We start from the raw sequence: 20,866 nt of genomic DNA, 5'->3' as shown, positions 1-20,866 counted from the left end.
TGATTGGCTGCTTAGAAATTAAGTGTTAACGAGCAGTTGGACAGGTGTACCTAATAAAGTGGCCGGTGAGTGTACGTTAAAAGAACCTTTAGGCAAGGGCGCTTCCATAGCCCATTAACCGCATCAACCCTTTTTCAAAAACCACCCCAAGCGAGCGTAAAAGCTTTTATTGAAATTTTGCCGTTTCCATACAGCTTTTTTTAATGAGATACTAGAATGCAAATCAAAATATGTGCATAGCATAACACCTGGAGAGAGACAGAGAGATAGAGAAAGAGAGGAGGCACAGAGATCCAGAGAGGGTTAATGTCTGTCCATTAATGGTGAAACCATGCATACTAAGTGATTGACTTACAGGGTCAGCTGGTGCAATGTTAGAGTCAAATTGGGTCAGAGTTTGTGAGCTGGAGGAGCGCTCGCTAAACGTCTCCCACTGCTGCAGGAGACAGACAGACAGTGAGAAAAAACATGTCAGTCAGCCAGTGCAGTGACATCACACATTTACATCATCAGCCTGAGCCGCTACAGTCATCTGACATCATCACCCATCGCCAGACGACGTGGCGATGTGATAACATCGGTAGGCATGGAAACAAAACAGACTTTCATACAGAACAGCAGGCTTTCGCCACAGCCCAGGAAATGAGAGAAGAGGTGCTGAATTAGCAGTCATTATGTTTTGATAATGAAGAGGATGAAATGTCAGTCAAATCATGATGGATGGATAAAGACAAAGCACTTAATTAAACCCGAGCAATTCATTATGATGAAGAAAATGCAAACACCGTAAAAGCAAACAAGCATGGCGCTCACAGTGTATGTGAAGATAGAACAAGTAATTGTGTGTGTTGTATGCATGTTGTGAACCTCATTGCTCTGGTTCATCTCTGGCCAGGCCTGGTTGAGGGAAGGCATGGAGGGAGACTTGCTGGGGGTGACCTCCACCGGGGAGCCCGAGTATCCGACATCAGCAGTCTGCTCAGGAACCTCTGAAAACCAACACAGGTTAGCCAGGTCCGTCAACAACAACAACAACAACAACCACCAAGGATAGAAATATTAAGGGTCCAGATGATAAGCAAAATGCAATAAATAGTATTTAAATGTGTATTTAGGCTTTTTTCTTCAGAAAGTTACATAAACCATCATTTGGGTTTTCGTATAGATCTGTAAAGTGATGTAAATTTTAATAATACTTCTAAATCAATAAAAAAAAAAAATATTAATTCAATTCATTCAGGAGTTTTGCAGCAAAGCATAAATTGGTATTTTGTGACATTTGTATTATATGTGTGTGTTTTATATATAAATAAATTGTGTGTGTGTGTGTGTGTGTGTGCGTGTGTGTGTGTGTGTGCAGTCTGGGGCCAGAGTGGCTGCTGTTCTCAGCAAAGGTTGCATTCAAATTTCTGTCAGCACACTGAAGCGCTGTAACCTCACAGGTTTAATGAAGCCTGAGGTTGGGAAATTAGGGGAGGGAGCAACACAGAGAGAGGAAGTGAGAGGGGGGGGGGGCTGCATACCTGCTGAGTCATCCAGGTCAATCAGCTTTGGCATCAAGCTCTCAGGCAGCTTCTCAGGGAGGTCGTAGCCATTCTTCCTGGCCACAACCAGGTGGAAGGCGGCGCAGAACTCGTCCAGGGTCAGCGCTCCGTCTTTATCGAAGTCTGACAGCTCCCTTCAAAACACACATTACACATCAGTGAGTCTACGTCCCCACAAAACATGTCACGCTGGCAACTGTAGACACAGCACAGAGCTTTTCTCAAAATAGATTCAAATGCCTTTCAACCTGATTATCTTCCCCACAATCATTCAAAAGGTTTAGTATTGTCTTGATAGCTCAGATGGCCCGTTCCCACTAGACCTGAATACAACATTTTGTAATGAAAACAGACACGTTTACACTGTTATGGTGAGTTTGTGATATTATTGGAACAAGTCCTGCTCAAAACAGGTTGTGACAACCAAAATTAAGGTTTGCTTCCTTGCATATTAGCTTAGTGGTAACAGGATCTGACAGCTGGTTTTTGATATGCAGTAATTAACTGAGCAGTGATCCAGGAACATGTTATTCCCCTTCAAAACAACATCAGCATGGTACTTTGGGTTTCAGATACTGAAAGGTTTTTTAAATTATTAATTAATGCAGTCAAGATACAGCATCTGATTCATCAGAAAATGTTGATTTTCCCCATGTATCTCATATCGAACATTAAGGCTGGGTATTGTTTAAAGGGAACTAATGTTTTTAGGGCTGGGTAATTATAAGGTGTATTGTTAGGCAACCAATGGCTAACATTATTAGATCTTGGTAGAAACATGCTGCATGCTCATTGGCTCAATGGCGCTGATGAGTTTTACTCCTTAGGTATTAAAATTGGGCGTTAAATGACGAGGCATTTTTTAACACCTGATACCTTAAAAGTTTTTAATTCGATACCCGGGCTTGTCAAACTGATCCTGATTGGTTCCTGCCCAATCCATTATATCATTTTAATGAAAGTAAGAATCAAAGTTGTGTCTCAAAATGAGCTCTTCATGTATACATAGGTATCGGGTCCTCTTGCAAAAAGTCCGCCTAGTATCAACGTAATGTTTCTCAAGTAGCCAAGAACGGACATAACAAACACTGGCTAGAGAGGTCCTTTTGCGTTACAGGAAGGCCACCATACATACTTGGAAAGGGAGGGGTGAGGGAAGGTAATCAGTTGGTTGCAATCTGCATCTACTGTCATCCTGCCCTAACCTATCATGTTAAAGAAAAGTTTCAACTTTTAATATGATGGTCATAAATAATAGCTGCACAGGTGGTTCAGACATCTTCATGTTACACTGAATGTAGGCCTGCAAATTTTATCATTATAAAATCGTGATCTCGATTTTACGATTCTCTCAGTTCACGATTTCATTTTTAAATAACTTCAATAAATTCTCATTTAATTTTACGAGCCGACTGCATCACAAACACTTTCTTTACGCTACTTTTTAAACAGACTGTAAAAAAATAGGTTTTAAAGCGCTCCAAGCGCTGCACTGCTCTCCCTTCTCTTCATTGAAGCCTCTATGTTTACTTGTGGTGATGCTTTAGGTGCCAAAAATAAATCCGTTTGGTACTGACACTTTGTTTTGTTTTGTCATGGTTCATGGTCATGTCGTGATTCATTTTTTCCCCATATTGTGCAGGCCTTACTGTTAACTCTCGGAGACGGGCAAACACCGGAGAATAGTGATGACTCACCAAATATGTGATAACTCTAAAATCGGTAGTTTGGATTTGGTGAAGAACTCTTTTGCAGCGGAACCTGGAAAACAAAGAAACAGATGATTTATTTGTATTTGTATATATATATATGTATGTGTGTCTGTAAGGGTGTGTGTGTGTTTTCCTACCAGGTATGAAGCCGGTGAGGTCTGACTGGATGGTTTTGAACTGGTTAATATAATACTGTCTCTGCTCGTCTGTGATCTTCCACGGATCGTCGTAGCCGCTGGACTGTCGCTGGATCTCATTGGTCATCGCTGCTGAGGCCACAGTTCGTATTGTTGTGCTCTCCTATGGGAAACAACATGGGACAGTTACAGTGGCGTTTAATTTACTTTAATTCTAGCAAAGATTTCATATTATTCTGGGAATTTGCACTAGTGGGACAAACAGAAGCCCATCAGATCCCATCCATAAATACAAAATTGACAAATTAAATAATATTATCTAAGAAACTAAATAAATCAGCATGACGCCGGTCTAAAATGAGACACAGAGGCCTTCCCAGTTGTTGGCTTTGCCTGAGCACTGTCACACAAGTTGCTTGCTTGAGTTTTAGTTGAGCAGCACAGGCAGAAAAATCTTCAGGTCTATGTTTGCAATGTGTGTTGGCGCCTATTCATCTGTTGAAAGAAGTTGATGATGTTTACCACCGTGATTACCACAGCACACAACACATTTTCTTAGTCATTCTCATATTCTATATTTATGACTTTATTGTGTTACCTCCTGTCTCAACAGTATGTGAGCTTATTCTTTTTGATTTTCTTTTTCAGCTCGGGCCCCATTTCTGCTGTGTGATTAGCCTATGGCCTTGTTTGAGAGCAACCTTTTCTGTTGCATGAACAGAGGTATGTAGTTTGAGTAAATCCCAAACATTTTCAAGCATCAGGGCCAGAAAGAAAGGGTGGGGGGGGTGCACGTCTACTGAAGAATTTAAAGCTAAATTGCTGCACCAAAGAATATGTCTGGCCCGGCATAGTACTGAGGGACAGTGTCACACTGCCCTACCTGGACTGACGAGGGATGCATTCCTGGGATCGCGCTGGATGGCGGTGTGTCGGCTGTGAAACTGACCCAGCTTTCCTGACTCAGAGGCGGGGGCGAGCGGGACGGCCACATTCCTTCACCGGGCACTGGACCTGGAGGGAGGAGGAGAGGAACGCATACAGTGACATCCCATGCAACACAAATAAATATACTGCAAGTGTTATTAGGAAAAGACTTCACCCATGATCTAATCAATTTCTTTTTGCAGCTCTAAAAGCTTTTTTTGTAATATCTCCAGCACATTCTGTGCTGATGAAAGCACACGATGACTGCAGTAACTGCTTTTGCTATCATCATGTACTGTATGTATAAGCTGCAAACACCAGGAAGTCACACAAAAACCACCAGTTTCTCAGGGTCCAAAGTGACGCTTTCAAATGTCATGTTTTGTCTGACCAACATACTGTCCAAAACTCAAAGACATTCCGTTTAGCATTATATAAAGGATATAAGCAGAAAATATGAGACGATGGAAAAACTGTCACTAGAGAATTCAAGAATTTTTTCCCATTCATTCATTTTTTGGGGGGCCTTTTCAGCCTGTATTTTTGACAGGATCGCTAAAGACATGAAAGGGGAGAGAGGGGGGGGAATGACATGCAGCAAAGGGCCGCAGGTCGGAGTTGAACCCGAGCCCGCTGCGTCGCGGAGTAAACCTCTGTATATGGACGGCCGCTCTACTGAGATATTTGGCCCCCATTTCTTTTTATCTCCCCATTTATTCATTTCTAATTCATCATCACCAACTGCTATTCTGCAGCGGCAGGTTGGTGGATGTTACCTGCTTGTGGTTCTCTGAACTGCGTCCACACAGCTCCAGTTGGGACCACCACCGGCTGTCTGTCTGCGTTTCCTCCACTGGGCTGTCGCTTGTGTTTCCGCCACGAGGGAGGGGAGGTGGGGGGAGACTGGTGAGGGGAGACCACGGGGGACGTCGGTTCGGGCTGGTAACAAACAGAAAAAAAAACAATAAAACAAATGAAATATGTATGCAGATAAAAAAATAAAATAAAAAGGCGTTCAGTAAACGTAAACGACTGCAGATTTAATAAGAATCAACATCTTCAGACATGCAATCCTTTACAATTTGACACACAGTGAAGAAAGAGTTCAGTGTGCAGAAGTGTTATCATGCTTTCACGTGTTACGGGTATTAACTTTTCATCAGCTCCCATCTCCAACACCGCAAGATTTACATCTCAAAAACGCCAATTCTAAACCAATAAATACTGCTTCAAAGCTTTTATCTGCTCATCGCAGATATGGGACGTTCAAGCACCCCGCAAATGCAAATTTCACAATAGATTCCAACAGATTAGACGTCTACATAACCGACACGCGACACACTGCTGAAACAGACAGCGGCAGAAAACTTCAGAGTGTCATTTGAGCTAGAAGTATACAAACATGCACAGGAAAAAACACAAGAAATCAAACAGTATTCCAGTGGCATATCTCTATTAACTGCTGGGTTATGCTGCATGAGGAAATAAAATGTGTGTATGATGTTCCCCAAAAGACAGAGAATAGAAGTCCATATTTAATGCAGTTATTGCAGGTCTACTTGTTGTTAAACTGCAACCCAAAGCCTGACCCAAATACCTACATTCATTGTCTATTCACATACATGTATTTGTATATCCTTGTATATGTAATTAAAAGGAAACATGCATAGACACATAAGGATATAAAACATCAAAAAGAATGACAAAATGACAGTATTTAAAGGAAGTGTCTGAATAAGGAAAGTAAAATGACTAACCTGTGGGTCTATGCTGGGTGCCAGGGGCTGGATGACCTCGTGGGCAGGAAGTGAAGTGGATGATGGGGGAGCTTTCTTGTTTTGGAACCCCCTTCCTGGTGGTCTGGGCATTACTGCGGCGGCGGAGGCTGGGTACAACCCCTGACTGTCTGCGTCCTGGTACAGCGCTGCGTGCCTCGCCTCCGCCTCATTCTTCCCCACCACGAACCTGGGCAGCGGCAGGTCTTTGACTGGTGAGACAGGAAACCGTTAACAGGATTAAGACAATGGGAGTCGTTTCAAATTGATTTCCAGGTGATATAATGCAATAAACTTAAATCAGTCTCCATTGCACCAAAATTGTCAAATGCCATCAGTCTGGGATGCTTCCTTTTTTTTGGTCAGCCACTTTCCTTTGTCTGGCCTCATCTGCGTTTTTTTTAAAAATTATTATTATTTGGGGCATTTTTTAAGACCTTTAAAAGTATGTTTACAGGACAAATGAAGACAGGAAAGGGGAGACAGAGGGGGAATGACATGTTGCAAAGGGTTAGAGTCAAACCAGTGGCCCCTGCATGAAGGAGGGAACCACTATATTTACATGGCTGCGGGCTCTAGCAGGTGAGCTACCCAGGCGCCCAACCTCATCTGCTTCTGCTTCAGTTCATAACTTCCTACATTTACCAGAATGCCAAGAGAAGGGACACGGACTTGTAATCCGCCGTGGTTTATAGGCGTTTGTGAAGCAAGTGACGGCTATGTTGATTTTGAATGTCGGAACGAAATAGTAAAAACAGAATTAAGTCCTCACTATTGGTTTGCCATAGAACGTGTTTCAGGCAAGTGGGTTTTTTCCCGCATTTAACCTCCAACATGGTAGAACTGAAAACAGCTTTTTTATCTTCATCTTGTACATCGCTGCTTAAAAAACAATGCTAAAAGGTCTTTAAACAAAATAAACAATTCCAAATAAAACAAGAATGAAATAAGCAAAGCATAAATGTCTAAAACAAACAAAGAATGGTGAGATGTAGAAAGCAAAAATTGTAGAGCTCAAGCATAAAGGACAATGACACAGAAAATAATGGTCAGATTTTCTTTATATCATACCAATGTTTTTGGACACAGCCTTATCTTTAAGAGGGGAAGGTTTCTTAAGTTCATCTTAACATCCCCAAATTTAATAAGCATCGCATTGTACATCACATCCATTTTTGCTATGAGGAAGTAGCCTCCGTGCTTCCTTATATTTACATCAAATTACAAAATCATGTCAGCAACTTCATGTTGCAATATTTCAGGCCAAAAAAGGAACACAATCCTTTGTGTTTTTTGAGAAGAGTCACGCCCTTTGAGGGCTTAGACAACAGACTATATTTAGTAAATACAAAAGCAGAAACAGCTCTTATTGTCAAGTACCTGGTAACACAAACATTGGGCTACTGCCAACCACACAATGCAGAATGTATCAAATCATTTCTGATTACATTACATTTTTGTCTAATGAAACAAATATCCCCATCCCACACACACACACACACACACACACACACACACACACACACACACACACACACACACACACACACACACACACACACACACACACACACACACACACACACACACACACACACAGCAAATTGTCCTGCCTAAGGACAGGCAGGACATCTCACACACACGCACACACACACACAAGATTCATTGTCCTGCCTAAGGACACTTTGACATGGTGAGAGAAGGAGGGGGTCAAACAATAATGGATACCAACTGAATAAGATGAACTGTGATTTATTTATTTTAGCTGGCATTCAATGTGTTCCCTGCCTGCATGATTTAAGCATCAAACTGAATAAAAAGCGTTACGTTCTTTTTGATATCAAGGCCATCGTTTGCACAAATAGGCAACAAAGACTGTGTTCTTTGAGAGTTTAAGCTAGGGCTGAACAATATTGTGATTTAGCATTGACATCGCACATGCGCAATTGTCACATCGCAGGACGCTGCGACCCGTCCCCTTTAAGACAGGTAGCAGCCGTGTGTATGTGATGTTAGTCCGACGGGGTTTGTTATGGGAAGTGAGGCTCTCCGTGTGTAGAAAAGTATCGTAGGCAGCAGCTGCCGCTGACACAGTTATCAATTGGGTAGTTTTCGATGGGTAGTCAGTGTTTTATGTTTGCTGCAAATACGAACTGAATCTCCAAAACCACTTCAGAATAGTAGTCACAGCGCTTACTTGCTTTAGTGTTTGTAAAGTATTAAAGTTCAACAAAGAATGGTTCACATTAGAAAAGATTCTTTTTCATTTTTACGTAGATGCACTCCCCTTCAAAATCACAGTGGTAGTCGAGAATGATTTATTATTTCCAAATAGAGCTTTTTCCAGTGCCTGGACACAAACGTTTGTTTTACGTGTGTTTGTTTTACGTGCTGGTACTGAGATGGAATGTGTTCCTTCTTGTGTAGAGAGGAGGTTCGTCAATGGTTAAATTCAACAGTGGACTCTCACCTGAGTTGAGGCTTTCCACCCTCAGCGGCAGACCGGACTGGGCAATGGCAATGAGCTTCAGAGCGATGTAGAACTGGCTCCGCCCAAAGTGACCCAGCCGAGTGGCTCCACACAGCTCTGTGATCTAAACACACACACACACACACACACAAGGAACAACAGTTCACATTGTAAGCTGTAACTCTGATATTAACCATTACAGAGAGAAGAAAAGATAATTCATAGAGTTTTACAGGGAATGGTTTAACAAAAAATAAACAATACACAACTAACATTTAGTTTACTTCAACAAGCGGCTAAACTGTTTTCTTATCAGTGGTCACAAGCACTGTCACACTGTAAACACTTTTCCAAGTTTTCCAAAGACTTACAGACTGAATGTAATTTAGTTTTGCTTTAATTTACACCAAAAAAAACTATCTCATTTCCTCAGCTCATTGGCAGATGTTCGGTGGGTCTCGCCACTAATGAGCCTGATTAGCACATATTTTGCTGAACTTGATGTCATGCTGAGCAGGCTTTGTCCAGAATGGTAGACTGGCGGGCACAACAGACAGTATATAGGGGTTTCAGTGTTGCAAAGAAAACACATAGGAGATTTTTGGTGAGAGCGTGCAATACTGTACATAGTGCGGTTGTATGAATAATGTGTGGAAACCAGAAACCTGTGGACATTTAACAGCCAGGGAGATAAGCCTCATAACATTAACTTGAGTCCTTCACTGCTGAAGCCACAACATCGACAGCCCGCCAAAGCAGACTGATCCCTTTCTTGCTGACAAAGGACTTATTCTGAGTATGTCTGGATACAAAGCACCAGTCGCTTTTCTCCGCCTGTTACAACACGACACTGTAGCTCTATGTGTCTCATTGGCTACCACAGTTTACATTTGGAAAGTGGAGGATTACAACAGTGCCGAAATCTTCCGCCCGCCGCACGGCTCCCCGCGTTGACCTTGATCAGGATTCTGACTCACAAACTGCCAATACCGGTCTGCTGAGAGACCTGGAGTCACAAAGAAATAGAGCTGCTGCAAGTGAACTGGCTGCTCATTACTCACGGTTAACATTGGGGATGGCATCGCGGTTGGTGTGACCATAAATAATCTGACATGTGGCAAATTCATCAGTTTTTTTTTAGTTTTTTTTTTTTTATACAAGGTCTGTGTGAAGGCTGGTTGAATGATTCCTCAGTCATGCGTGTATCATACAATGTAGGTTAATGCAACAAGGAGCCAACTTGTATACATCACATTGACAAGTGGACACTGTGACATATAAATCTGCAGTTCCATCATGTCAGCTCAACCTAGTGGCGAGCAAAACAACAGATTTCCCTGAAGTGAGAAGACAGGAAGGAGTGGGCAGTAATCTGAAGCAAAAGGCTGATGAGGACAGTATTTGCTACAATGTTATGTATATTAGGCTCTTATATTGTCTTAGACTTTGGATATGCCAAAGTGTTATCTTTTACTGGTTTTAAAGGGTTGCATTACAATCAAGAGATGTCATTTTATGAATTCACCAGACTGCTCTAGCTGTTCTATCATTTGCCTCCACCCATTTGGTCATTATATTCACATTACTAATGATTATTTATCAAAAAATCTTATTGTGTAAATAGTTTGTGAAAGCACCAATAGTCAGCCCTACAAAGTTGTCCCAATATCAGAAACTTTAACTCAGGGAAAGTCCAAAAGTCCCTCTATATGATGTGCAATGGTCAGCGATAGAAGTCAAGGATGTGTGTAAAAACATTACAAGTGAACATGGGACATATTTTAAAGGTCCATGGCATGAAAATGTCACTTTATAAGGTTTTTTGACATTAATATGAGTTCCCCCAGCCTCCCTATGGTCCCTCCGTGGCTAGAAATGGCAATAGGTGTAAACCGAGCCCTGGGTGTCCTGCTCTGCCTTTGAGAAATGAAATCTCAGATGGTCTGATCTGGAATCTTGCTCCTTATGCGGTCATAAGGGGCAAAGTTACCTCCCCTTTCTCTGCTTTGCCCGCCTAGAGTTTTTGACCCCGCCCATAAGAGAGAGACATCATGGCTTTCAAAACAAGCAAAGTGGCAGTTGGTCAAGACCACACCCCCAGCCTCCACCTTGCCTTTCTAAAATATGTATGTTTATGTTTGTAATATGAAAAATAAACCCCTAAATTTGTATTTTGGATGTTTTTCCCCCAACTAGTCTGGAAGAAGAAATGCTATGGAGGAAAAATACCTCAAAAGCTTAAAATTGAAAACTGATGTGTTTGCCTGTAACGCACTGTGGGTGTGGGGTAAAGAGTTTGTCTCTGTCAGTCAGTGGGCCTTGTTGACGAGGCCCACTGCAGTCGGGAAGAAGCTGTTCTTGTGGATGACAGCTGTCTAGGTCCCCCACCAGCCAGGCAACTTTGTTAAATATCCCTAAGCAGCGGTACGCTTCGTGGCCAACCTCACGGTCTGATGGTAACACTTGAGAAACTAGCTTACCTGCAGGACAACTTCGCTGGGTAGCTGGGCCGCCCGGAAAAGGTCAAGAACTCTCCCATTGGAAGCCACTTTTTTGGTGTTGTCCGTGTCGCAATAAACGAATAAATCCGAGTAATATTTCTGCTCGACATCAGTCAGCGTTAGACTTTCCATCGTAGTACAAATCAACCCTGAAAACTAGAGTACTTGGCTGTTGATTAGCCCTAAGCCAATGGCTGGGGCAGGATCCAAAAAATGGGCGAGACTTCAGGCGTTACTGCACCAGCTAGGTCAGCAGTAATAATGTTCTTGTTGTCGTCTAATCCCACTCTCTGTTAAGACCCTAATACTATTTGTTGACAACGACAGCTGGACACCGCTCAAATGTGCAAATAAGGAATGTTTTCATACAGTTAATCACTTAACGTTAGTTAACTTGTTGGGCCAGCCAAGCCCAGTAGCCAACAGCTGGCTAGTAGCACAGCGAGCTAACAGCTACCTTGAATCAAAGTCAGTGTCACTGACGTTAAGCTAACTAGCAAGTCGCAAAGTGCGTCCACCTCCTTTTAATGGACATCTACCGCGTTATGCTCACGTTATAGCACTTCTTATCCCTTTAATCCGTTATGGGATGGTGTTTCTGCGTGTCGTTGAAAATAAATTCCTCAGCGGGGCCGTTAGAAGTAAAGTTTCTTTTGGTTCCTTCCTCTAGTAATCTTAGCCGCCATTCCTGCCACCAGTGTCAAGCTACTCAGTTAAAGTGACACTTCCGGTAGGATTTTTCAAATTAAAAACCCGTTGACGTGGTCTTCAGAATCGAAATCTTCTTCACTGTAAAGCTACAAGGACTTTCAACTCCTGTTTTGTGTGTTTTTTCTAAAATTAGTATTGCGAACAGATCACTGCTCTCGTTCAGCATCATAATCTATTGATTGAGTTTTATATGTTTCTTAAATAAGAAACGACCTCAAAGACATGAAGATTTGCAGTTTCTTGTCATAAGTGTATAAACAGAGACTTCAGACTTGGAGGAGAAATAGGGCTGAGTACCCGAGGCCCTCATGTGAGGAGGGCCCAAAAAGATGCTGAGATGGAATAGCTGTGGATGCGGGTAGGGGCCCTTGGAAAACGCCTTTCTACAGGGCCCAGAATTTTGGGCTACGCCCCTGTCATATGAACTTAATGATTGGTGATGGAATTGGTTGTGATGCAAGGGACAACAGCTGAACTCTTGCATTGGGCACCAAATTGGTTAGGATTGGCCCTGAATATTAAGGTAAAACTATGAAGAAGTCTATGAAATTGAGACAAATATAAATTAGTAATAAAGTAACAACCAACCACATACCATGTCTATGAGCAAGTCAAGCATACATTGTTAACACATACAAGTAGGGCATCAAAATAAATATGTATAGGCTACTGACAGGTTTACCCCCCAAGCTATAATAACATTTTCACAGGCAATCTCCCTCCAAGGCTCTAGTGTTACTATAAATGCACCAAAGGCTTCTAGCAACCATGCAAAGTGGTAAACTGCATCGGGGACCCAGGCCATAGGGGCCCTGAATGCCCCACACCCATCATCCAATGGTCATTTGATTAATTGGAACATGTATTTGGGAACGTGTACATTGAACCTGCGCTTTCTGTTAAAAAATTTAATTGGGTTTAAAGTTACAATACGCCATCATGTTTTTATTTACAAAGAAAACAATTCATTTAATCTCGTTAAAACTAAATATTGTGATGAGCCAACACAACAGCAACAAATTGCCTTATGTGTTTATGAACGCACAAAGCAAACAAAACAAAAACACATCTAATCAATTCATCACCCACATCCCCCAAAATATTCAACTTTAATTATATCCAATGAATAAATACTAAGCGCTCCAAAAAACATAAAGTTGCGTTTTGTTTTGAAAACGAACTCGACACATTTCCGGTCACATCTCAGGTTTCTTACGGCTAGCTTGACGTCTCGCGGCGTCACTGGGCTACGGTCAGCACGAGCTTGCTTGGCCTGCAGGGCAGGGACCCGGATGAGCATCTTCAAAATAAAATCTACACTTACACTAATTCTAATTTTTCATTACAGACGAGACACTGTACTGTAGTGACAATACACACACAAAAAAAACGTGTTAACGTGTCTGTCTGTTAAAATACAACCTGGCCCAGATTTACTTTATGGTCAGTTTTGGAATATGCACTATATTACAAAACAGAAGTTGAGAAGGTGTTAAAACTAGCCTATATTTTGACACAGGGACCCTCTTCAAGACAATGCCTTAAACCACCTTAAGGTCTTCATCATGCCACTTGATACAGAAACTAATCAGGAATGTCATGGAGTAGTAGGTGAGGGGAGAGGAGACAGGGAAAAACAGGAAGGGGGGATAAAAATCAGAGGAGAAGGGATGGAAAAGAAGTGATGGGGAGGAAGGGATATAAGAGGGGGGGACTAAATATGGAGATAATAAGCCAAAGGATCAGAGACATGGAGCTGGTGTGGCTAGCGCAAGAAAATACCATTGGTTGACTTTTGGTCTTGTAAGCAGCTTCCATACTGTAATTACATGACCCCTTCTCAATTGTCTGTTAAATAGGCCTACACGTTGGATGAGAATGTTCTGTGTGAAGGAAATGGCTCCATTGTACTGGTTAACTTTGTGAACACTGCTCTGAAGGCATGATAACAAAGAATAGTTCGTAACTGAACGCAGGCCCCTTCGCCAGACACTTTATAAGGACTAAAAAATAAACTTTTTTTCTAAAGGCAGGCATCCTCCTTCCTTGCCATATATGGAGCAGTGCCTGTGCCTGACAGTAATGCACTGTGTCACGATGAAGTCAGATGAGCTTTAATGGTGCCTTCAGGTGTTCAGGGAAAATGTAAGTACATTTTGACATCTCATTATTGCCACTTCAGGTCACTCATTGGACTGTTCTGATGTTCTCCGCCACATGGTCCTGTGTGTTATTAATTATTTAAAACAAATCTTTTGATAGTCACCTGCAGCACCCTTTAAATCGCAGCCTCCCACTAGATAAAAATATAAAAATTTGAAAAACACAAAAAATATACGTACATTGCCTACTGTATGAGTTAGTAAACTCCAGAAGATGGCAGTAGTATAACATCAAGGATGCAAACTGCCGTTTAAGCCTAGTAGGAGAAGAACTGCACCACGTTTCTGAAAGAAAAAAGAAACAAGGCACAGATTAAGAAGATATGAGTTGATTGATTATTAGTTTTATTTATCATGGTTATATATATATGTTTTTTGTATATTGTACGTGTACGATATTTTGATCCACACTCCATACCAGTTAAAGGCGGCAATGCAACAAAAAGTTGTTTGCTCACCGCCAATAAACCTCAAAGAAGAAGAGAGGATTTTCCGAGTATACATTGAACGCATCAATTTTATCCACCGGAGCAGATTCATCAGAAAGTCGGCCGTCGTTTTATTAGAATCAAGACGAATTAAAAGGTGAATATGTTTACGTTAATGTTACATTTTAAAACAGTTTTTTTTTTGGTTACTTTGATGACATCGTTTAGTCATCACACATTCATCCGTTAAGCAGTCTGAAACTCCTCCGTCCTCACCCGGTACATTCTTCTGCTGCACATTTTAATACTTTCTATTGTACCTGGATGTATGTAAGACATTTGTGCATTGTGACTATTAACCCGCACCAAAGAATGACTTGACATCAGTAAAAATGAATGAATTACAGGAAGGATTTGTGTTTTATGATAGCTAGCTGGGAGTGCTAATCTCATCCACCTATTTCCGCATTGATAGTCCGCCCTTTGCATGTTGTTGCTTGTTCCGTAAATCTCAATGGTGCAGTCCACTTTCTTTTTAAATTAAATATTTGGACTATGATAGTGTTTTTGTGTATATCTGATTAACGAAGATTGCATTTGTATCGATTTTATGGCCGTATCAGCCGTTTTGTTGTAAGAAAATAATCCTAGTTCCAAAATCCGTTCAACAATCTGGCAAATTTGGAATTGCCTTTCTGATAATCAATAATCATGGGGAAAAATAATTGTTAAGATTTTTTTTCTGAATTAGTACCGTCTTTCTAAAATTCGGCAATGCAATTAATCACCAATTTACCTTAATTTCAATTAAATCTTCTTCTTTTTTTAAATACTTAAATCACATTACACCACCATTGGTCCAAGATGACCATATCAGTTAGGAAATATGATTTTATTGAAATAAACTCTGATGGTGGATTAGGTATATACCGAATTAAGGTATGGACCTTTTCTTAAAAAGATTGAACATTTAAGAAGACTTTTACTTTTTTCCTGGAAGTAACAGAACATGACTGACCCAATTTTGAGTGGAATTTGGCTTTGTGACCTCCATGTAAGAGAGTGGCATGTATCAGGGATAATTTCTCCTACACGGTGTATTTGATGCTGGATTTCCCCCCCCCCCTCTAGCAACAATGGATGTCTCTCATGAAGTACATTTGCTGGTGCAGGAGATTCAGCGCCTCGGCAGTAAAAGTGAGTGTGTGCTTTGATTTTCTGATTGGAGGCTGGTGTGTTTCATCTTCAGGTACTTTAGCATAGCTGAACGTGGAGCACTATCTGACATGTGCTGAGTTGCTGTGGAGCTCTGCGGCGTCTGGCAAAAATAAATATAAAATGTAAATGTGCTGTATTTATATAGCGCTTTTCCAGTCTAAACGACTACTCAAAGCGCTTTTACATCATACAGGATACATTCACCATTCACACACATTCACTCATCGTGCCACCTGCTCCTCAGTTAAACACTCACACACATTCACACTCCGATGACGCAGCATTGGGGGCAACTCGGGGTTCAGTGTCTTGCCCAAGGACACTTCAACATGGGACTGCAGGGCCAGGGATTGAACCACCAACCGTTCTACCACTGGGCCACACCCAAAATAGAAGTTCTGCGTGTCTGCTCCGGAGGGCTGGGGATCGCCGGAGCTGGGACGGAGTTGGGACGCATTTGTTCTGCAGTCAGTGGAAATACACACATTGATTTGAATGGAAACCTAATGACTCCGCCGCCGTTCCGGAGCGGCTCTGCAGCCTTTCTGCAGCCGGTAGAAATTTGGAGTTAGCTGACTGACAGTGAACTAAGCAGTAAAAATGTTGTTTGATATGTTTGAAATTAAATATCTTTTGGTACTGGACAAAAGGTTAGGACAAAATTAGCAATCTAAAGGGATCATCCTGGACTCAGGGAAATTATTAGGAACTTTTTCCAGAGGTTTCTAACATTTCTAGTCTAAACTATTAAAAAAGGGGTTTGCGTGCACTTCAGGGTCTCATATTCCGCTATGGCCATACCAAGACCCGCTGATTGGTTGGGGTTATGCATCTGACCTTGAGTGGCTAAGGTTATGATAGCCGATTGGTCAGGGGATAGGACCTGTACAAATGGGGTTGCGTTACAGGGAATTTAGGACACTAAACTGCACGTTGGCTTTTTTATTATTACTTGTGAGATAATAATCTGTCCAATGTGGAAAAACCTTTTTCCATCTGCTCTGCTCTCTTATTTCAGATGCCGATGGTCAAACCAGCGTGAAGTTCGGGGTCTTATTTAACGACGACCAGTGTGCCAACATCTTCGAGGCGTTGGTGGGCACCCTGAAGGCCGCCAAGAGGAGGAAGCTGGTCACCTTCCAGTCCGAGCTGCTTCTTCAAGGGGTCCACGATGACGTCGATATCGTCCTGCTCCAGGAATGAAGCACAAGTTTGAACCAGGTGGCCTTCTAGCGACTCAGATACTGAGCTTCTGCAGTGTACCAGCTTGTCACTGAGCTTCCGTTTTCAGTTCTCCTCCATCTTGTGCAAGGCTCAGTATTTGAATTTAAACATAATCACCAAACCAATAACATCCACCAGTACACTTACAGGCTCAGCTGGCATATCTGCATATGATTTAATTTGATTTCACTTTGCCAAACATTATCACAAAAACTAAATGGAGAATATTTAAGGTTCTCAGGGGCTGATTTACGGCCACATTCATAGTTTCATATGACAAGGACAAATGGTGTTTCTCTCTTTCTCAGGCGCTGCTGTTTACCAACCACGGGTCTGAAATGTCATTTTGATACACGCTTTTAAGACTATGAGCGCAAAAATCAAGAATGTAATTCTTTGTGTAATACATAATCTTTTTTTTTTTTTATTCCCGGGAGAAATTACAGTATAAGTTCACTATCCCAGCCATCTCTTGATGGTATCAGTGTCAGGATAAAGTAGCGCAGAACAAGACACTGGCTAGATTTAGCAACTTTGACAAACTTTTTCACGTTTTTGATTAGAGCCCTCTGATCCTGACAAGTTGTTTGTAAAGGGTACTTGTTTTTAAAGCTGCACTAGTCTCCCTTATCAGTCTCAATTGGCAATGGGAGTTAGGATCTCATTACTTTAAATCCATGTAATGTGTTTTGACGTTAATTCTAGTGCAGCTTGGGTAGCGTGTTTCCACCAACAGTCTCAACAAATGGCGGTTCCATTTATTTACATGAGCCATTTCTACTACCTCTTGTGGACTTTGTAAAAAGACGCTATTAGACCAGTGCTTTTGGAACTATGAGAACAATTCCTTCATAAAAATTACAGACGAGTGCATTTCAAGAAAGACTTTTTCACCTTTTGTACACGTTGCAATCTGCTAGAGTAGTTTTTATTCCATCTTTTTACATGTGGTGTGGTCTATAGTGACTTTTCTCTGCTACACAAACTCCAAAACCTGCCTTTCGTAAGAAACAGTTGATGAGCAAATGGCGAATGTATTTCTCGTGCAATTTTTAGTAGTGCATAATAATTACAGGGTGATTGGTGCCAGATGCAAAGGATGAATTTGTGATGTTTCTCAGGACCAAATCAACACAACCAAAATATGTTTAATTGTCCTGTAGCTTAAGTTAGGTGTCTCACCTATGACACAAGTTGTGCATTTATAGTTTGATTTTTTTTATTTTTATTTACCGCGATTTATTCTGTACTGTAGGTCAAATGATACTTGCAGATCAGGCGTGCCTGTTTTGGTTTTGTGTGGTTTCAAACCATCAGAACTCATCTCTTGTTGTTTCATTGTGTCAAAGGTCATTTTTGTTTTTCCATTTTGCTGAAATATCAACGACAAGCACTTTCAGCTTGGTATGTGGAGGTCCATAGTGGTCAAAATTAAGATGAATTAAAAGACAACATGAAGTAAATAATAATAATATGAACAAATAGACAATGTGCAATACAACATGAAATAATCCAATTTACTTTTAAAACTCTAATCAATCAACTCCACAAAACCATTTTAGGTAATTTCTTAATTAATTAGGGCTAATTTTCATTCAAAATGCCCTTTCCATACATGCCCTTTACATCAAAATTACATTCTTCCAATTGAGCATTTTATTTCAAACTCTCACTGTCGAGATTAACGATTTGTCATGGCAGATACAGCTACGTGATTGGCTGTTCACTCATTCATAACAAAGCATCAGCCAATCCCATACCTGGCTCTGCCCTGTTTGTCTTTTCATAAAAACGTTGGGATGAAACATGGCTTTGATTAGTTAGTAAATTGCATTTTCAAATAACAACTTTTATAAAATAACCTGTGAAACAATCCTATTTTGATTGAGTTTAAACTGTACTGGAAGTTTAACGATTTAACGGTTCAAATTGTTCAAATTTAGTCTTTATTCATTTAGTTCATTTATATAAAACATTTCACAGTATCATATTCATTTTTGACCACTTTGCGCTCCATACTTTTGATAAGTGGCTGTGGATGCAAGAAGAAATATTTGTCTTGGATAAACACCAGAAGGACCAACAATCTCCAAATGTTTGGCTGGATGTAACATCTCCTACGTGGCAGCGTTGGTGCTGCGCTGCATAATATATCACAAAGAAGAGAGGCAAGCGATCGCTGGCTGCCTCATCTGCAAGTTTTATAAGACCCTGTTCACATTTACTGCTGTTGTATTACCCTTCCTGAATCTTTCAGGCTCAGTTGCGGGCTGTTTTGCTTCTCTTTGACTTGAATTATGTTTTTTTTCCTGAACCATATAGGAGATTGTGCTGTAAACAGCATTTGTGGCATATATCCTGGATATCAACACTTTGTCAAAGTCAGGAAAACTGAATGAGTTTAACCGTATGCTAATTATGAATGAAGCTGAAATGAAGCCTAGAAAACAATATGTAATCATAATGCAGAACAACAGGCTAAGCAGGGGTTGGAAAAGTTATGGGAGTAATGGAGAAAAAGCGAGAGTGAGGATAAACCATGCTGCTGGCATCACTGTCATCTAGGGTTAACCTGCTGCATGTTGCACTGGAGGGAGCTGAAGAGAAACGCAAATTACAGCACAAGTTAACACAAGAGGAGAAAGTTATCATCAGATCGGTCCCAATACCTCAAACCATTTCTGTGAACTATTGGGATGCCTGCGCGATGTGTTCATGTGCGTCATTACTGTCTTTTTGTATTGGCAATAACACCTTCCTAAAAGAACAAAGGTTTCTGTTACTGTGGAATACGCTGCGAGAAATAAAATCTTTACACTTGAAGCCTTGAACCTGCTCTGCGGTGTGTTTTCTCTGACAAATCCATATCTTGAAACTCTTGATACACTGTATTTATTTTTTTAAATGTGCAACTAAGACTGGACACGCTAAATTGTTGCATGATTGGAATGTGATGATTTGTAGTGCGCATGGAAAAGCTGATTTAATTTAATTTATTGTGATTAACATTTTTGAGTTAATGTTGAACACTATATACTTCTGCTATGAAGGGAGCAGAGCTTTTGGTTGACAAAGCTATAGTTCTCAGCTGCTTTGGAATCCATCCATTTTCAAGTGGCATCAGCAGGTAAACAAGTTGAAATATTACAGCTTGTTGTGTTGGACTTAAGCCGAATTGGAGAAGACCTGCTGTTGTTTTTATAAATCGTCTTCAGTCATGTTTTAACCGTCTTTAAGAGTGCCTGATAAACAAGACACCATTAAATTGTAAGCGTTATAAATGGAGTTTGGCTTTCCAATCTTCACAGAGAAAAGATAGTTTTACATTTCTTGTCCTACGTTTCACTTACTCTCTTGTTGTAATAATCAGTTAAATTTAATTACCATTGATTGTTATGCAGGCACTTTGATTGAAATAATACTTGTTTGAAAGTAATGTTTTACTGTGTAGCTCCAGTTACCCCACTGAGATTATCTTTTACAAACATCAAGCTGATGAAATATGTGACTTCATAACAGCTCAATAAGACCGTGATGTCTCCTCAAGGGTATGTGATACTTCTCATCAACTTCTTTCGTCTCAAGGCTGAGTGTACTGCTGCATTCAGGTACTGTGGGAATCTCTTGTTAAGCTGCTACACATTTGTTTTGATTTGATGACGTTTTATTAAGTACTTCTTGTATTTGTGTTAATAACAACAAACAACATCACCAGGCACTATTACATCTATATCAAAATTCCCAGCAAGTCTTCATTAATATATTTGTATATCTTTAATGTACTACATTTTAGATATATATGCACTACATTTGTTCTAAAGCTTTAATTACCAGTTTGCAAACTCAGGTTATTAATGCAAAAATAAAATCGGCAAATAAATTATGATGAATTATATTAAACTACCTCGCCAGTAGTTAAAATTAGCCCCACCTTTGGCAGCTGCAACATACAAATTATACACATACACAACATATCAGTTATAATAATCCATTGATAGAATATCTTTCTAAAATGGGCCATTCTGCATACTGATGACTTTCTTTATATTTTTAAAGT

At 40.7% G+C, this 20,866-nt stretch overlaps 2 protein-coding genes across 4 annotated transcripts in view; one reads left to right on the top strand and one right to left on the bottom strand.

The window, feature by feature from the left end:
* Positions 1-11,795, bottom strand: part of reps1 (RALBP1 associated Eps domain containing 1) — a 26,524-nt gene extending 14,729 nt beyond the window's left edge. For 2 of the 3 annotated variants that reach the window (XR_004660438.1, XM_034900373.1), the window contains exons 1-10: positions 11,046-11,794; positions 8,566-8,689; positions 6,078-6,307; positions 5,097-5,259; positions 4,277-4,407; positions 3,394-3,556; positions 3,242-3,305; positions 1,524-1,678; positions 868-989; positions 356-436 (exon numbers count right to left, since the gene is read on the bottom strand). Coding sequence is in view for 2 of the 3 variants with exons in the window: in XM_034900373.1 (XP_034756264.1) it covers positions 356-436; positions 868-989; positions 1,524-1,678; positions 3,242-3,305; positions 3,394-3,556; positions 4,277-4,407; positions 5,097-5,259; positions 6,078-6,307; positions 8,566-8,689; positions 11,046-11,198 (1,386 nt within the window). In the remaining variant the exon portion in view is untranslated. Of the gene's footprint in view, positions 1-355; positions 437-867; positions 990-1,523; positions 1,679-3,241; positions 3,306-3,393; positions 3,557-4,276; positions 4,408-5,096; positions 5,260-6,077; positions 6,308-8,565; positions 8,690-11,045 lie in introns of all 3 variants that reach the window. The other variant, XM_034900375.1, reaches the window with a different exon arrangement.
* Positions 11,796-14,336: 2,541 nt separating this feature from the next.
* abracl (ABRA C-terminal like) lies at positions 14,337-19,640 on the top strand. The gene is made up of 3 exons (XM_034900389.1): positions 14,337-14,524; positions 15,499-15,564; positions 16,604-19,640. The coding sequence occupies exons 2-3, from the start codon at positions 15,504-15,506 to the stop codon at positions 16,786-16,788; spliced, it is 246 nt and encodes an 81-aa protein (XP_034756280.1). The 5' UTR covers positions 14,337-14,524; positions 15,499-15,503; the 3' UTR covers positions 16,789-19,640.
* The last annotated feature ends 1,226 nt before the right edge of the window (positions 19,641-20,866 follow it).

This window comes from Etheostoma cragini, chromosome 18 (genome assembly GCF_013103735.1).
Source record: "Etheostoma cragini isolate CJK2018 chromosome 18, CSU_Ecrag_1.0, whole genome shotgun sequence".
Lineage (NCBI taxonomy): Eukaryota > Metazoa > Chordata > Actinopteri > Perciformes > Percidae > Etheostoma > Etheostoma cragini.
This window is presented reverse-complemented; position numbering and strand designations above follow the sequence as displayed.

What these genes read in the sequence shown, in the direction of transcription:
- abracl (XM_034900389.1), top strand. Translation starts at nt 15,504, where the DNA reads ATGGATGTCTCTCATGAAGTACATTTGCTGGTGCAGGAGATTCAGCGC. An exon ending in TCAGCGCCTCGGCAGTAAAA is followed by an intron (nt 15,565 to 16,603) that starts GTGAGTGTGTGC and finishes CTCTTATTTCAG; the next exon opens with ATGCCGATGGTCAAACCAGC.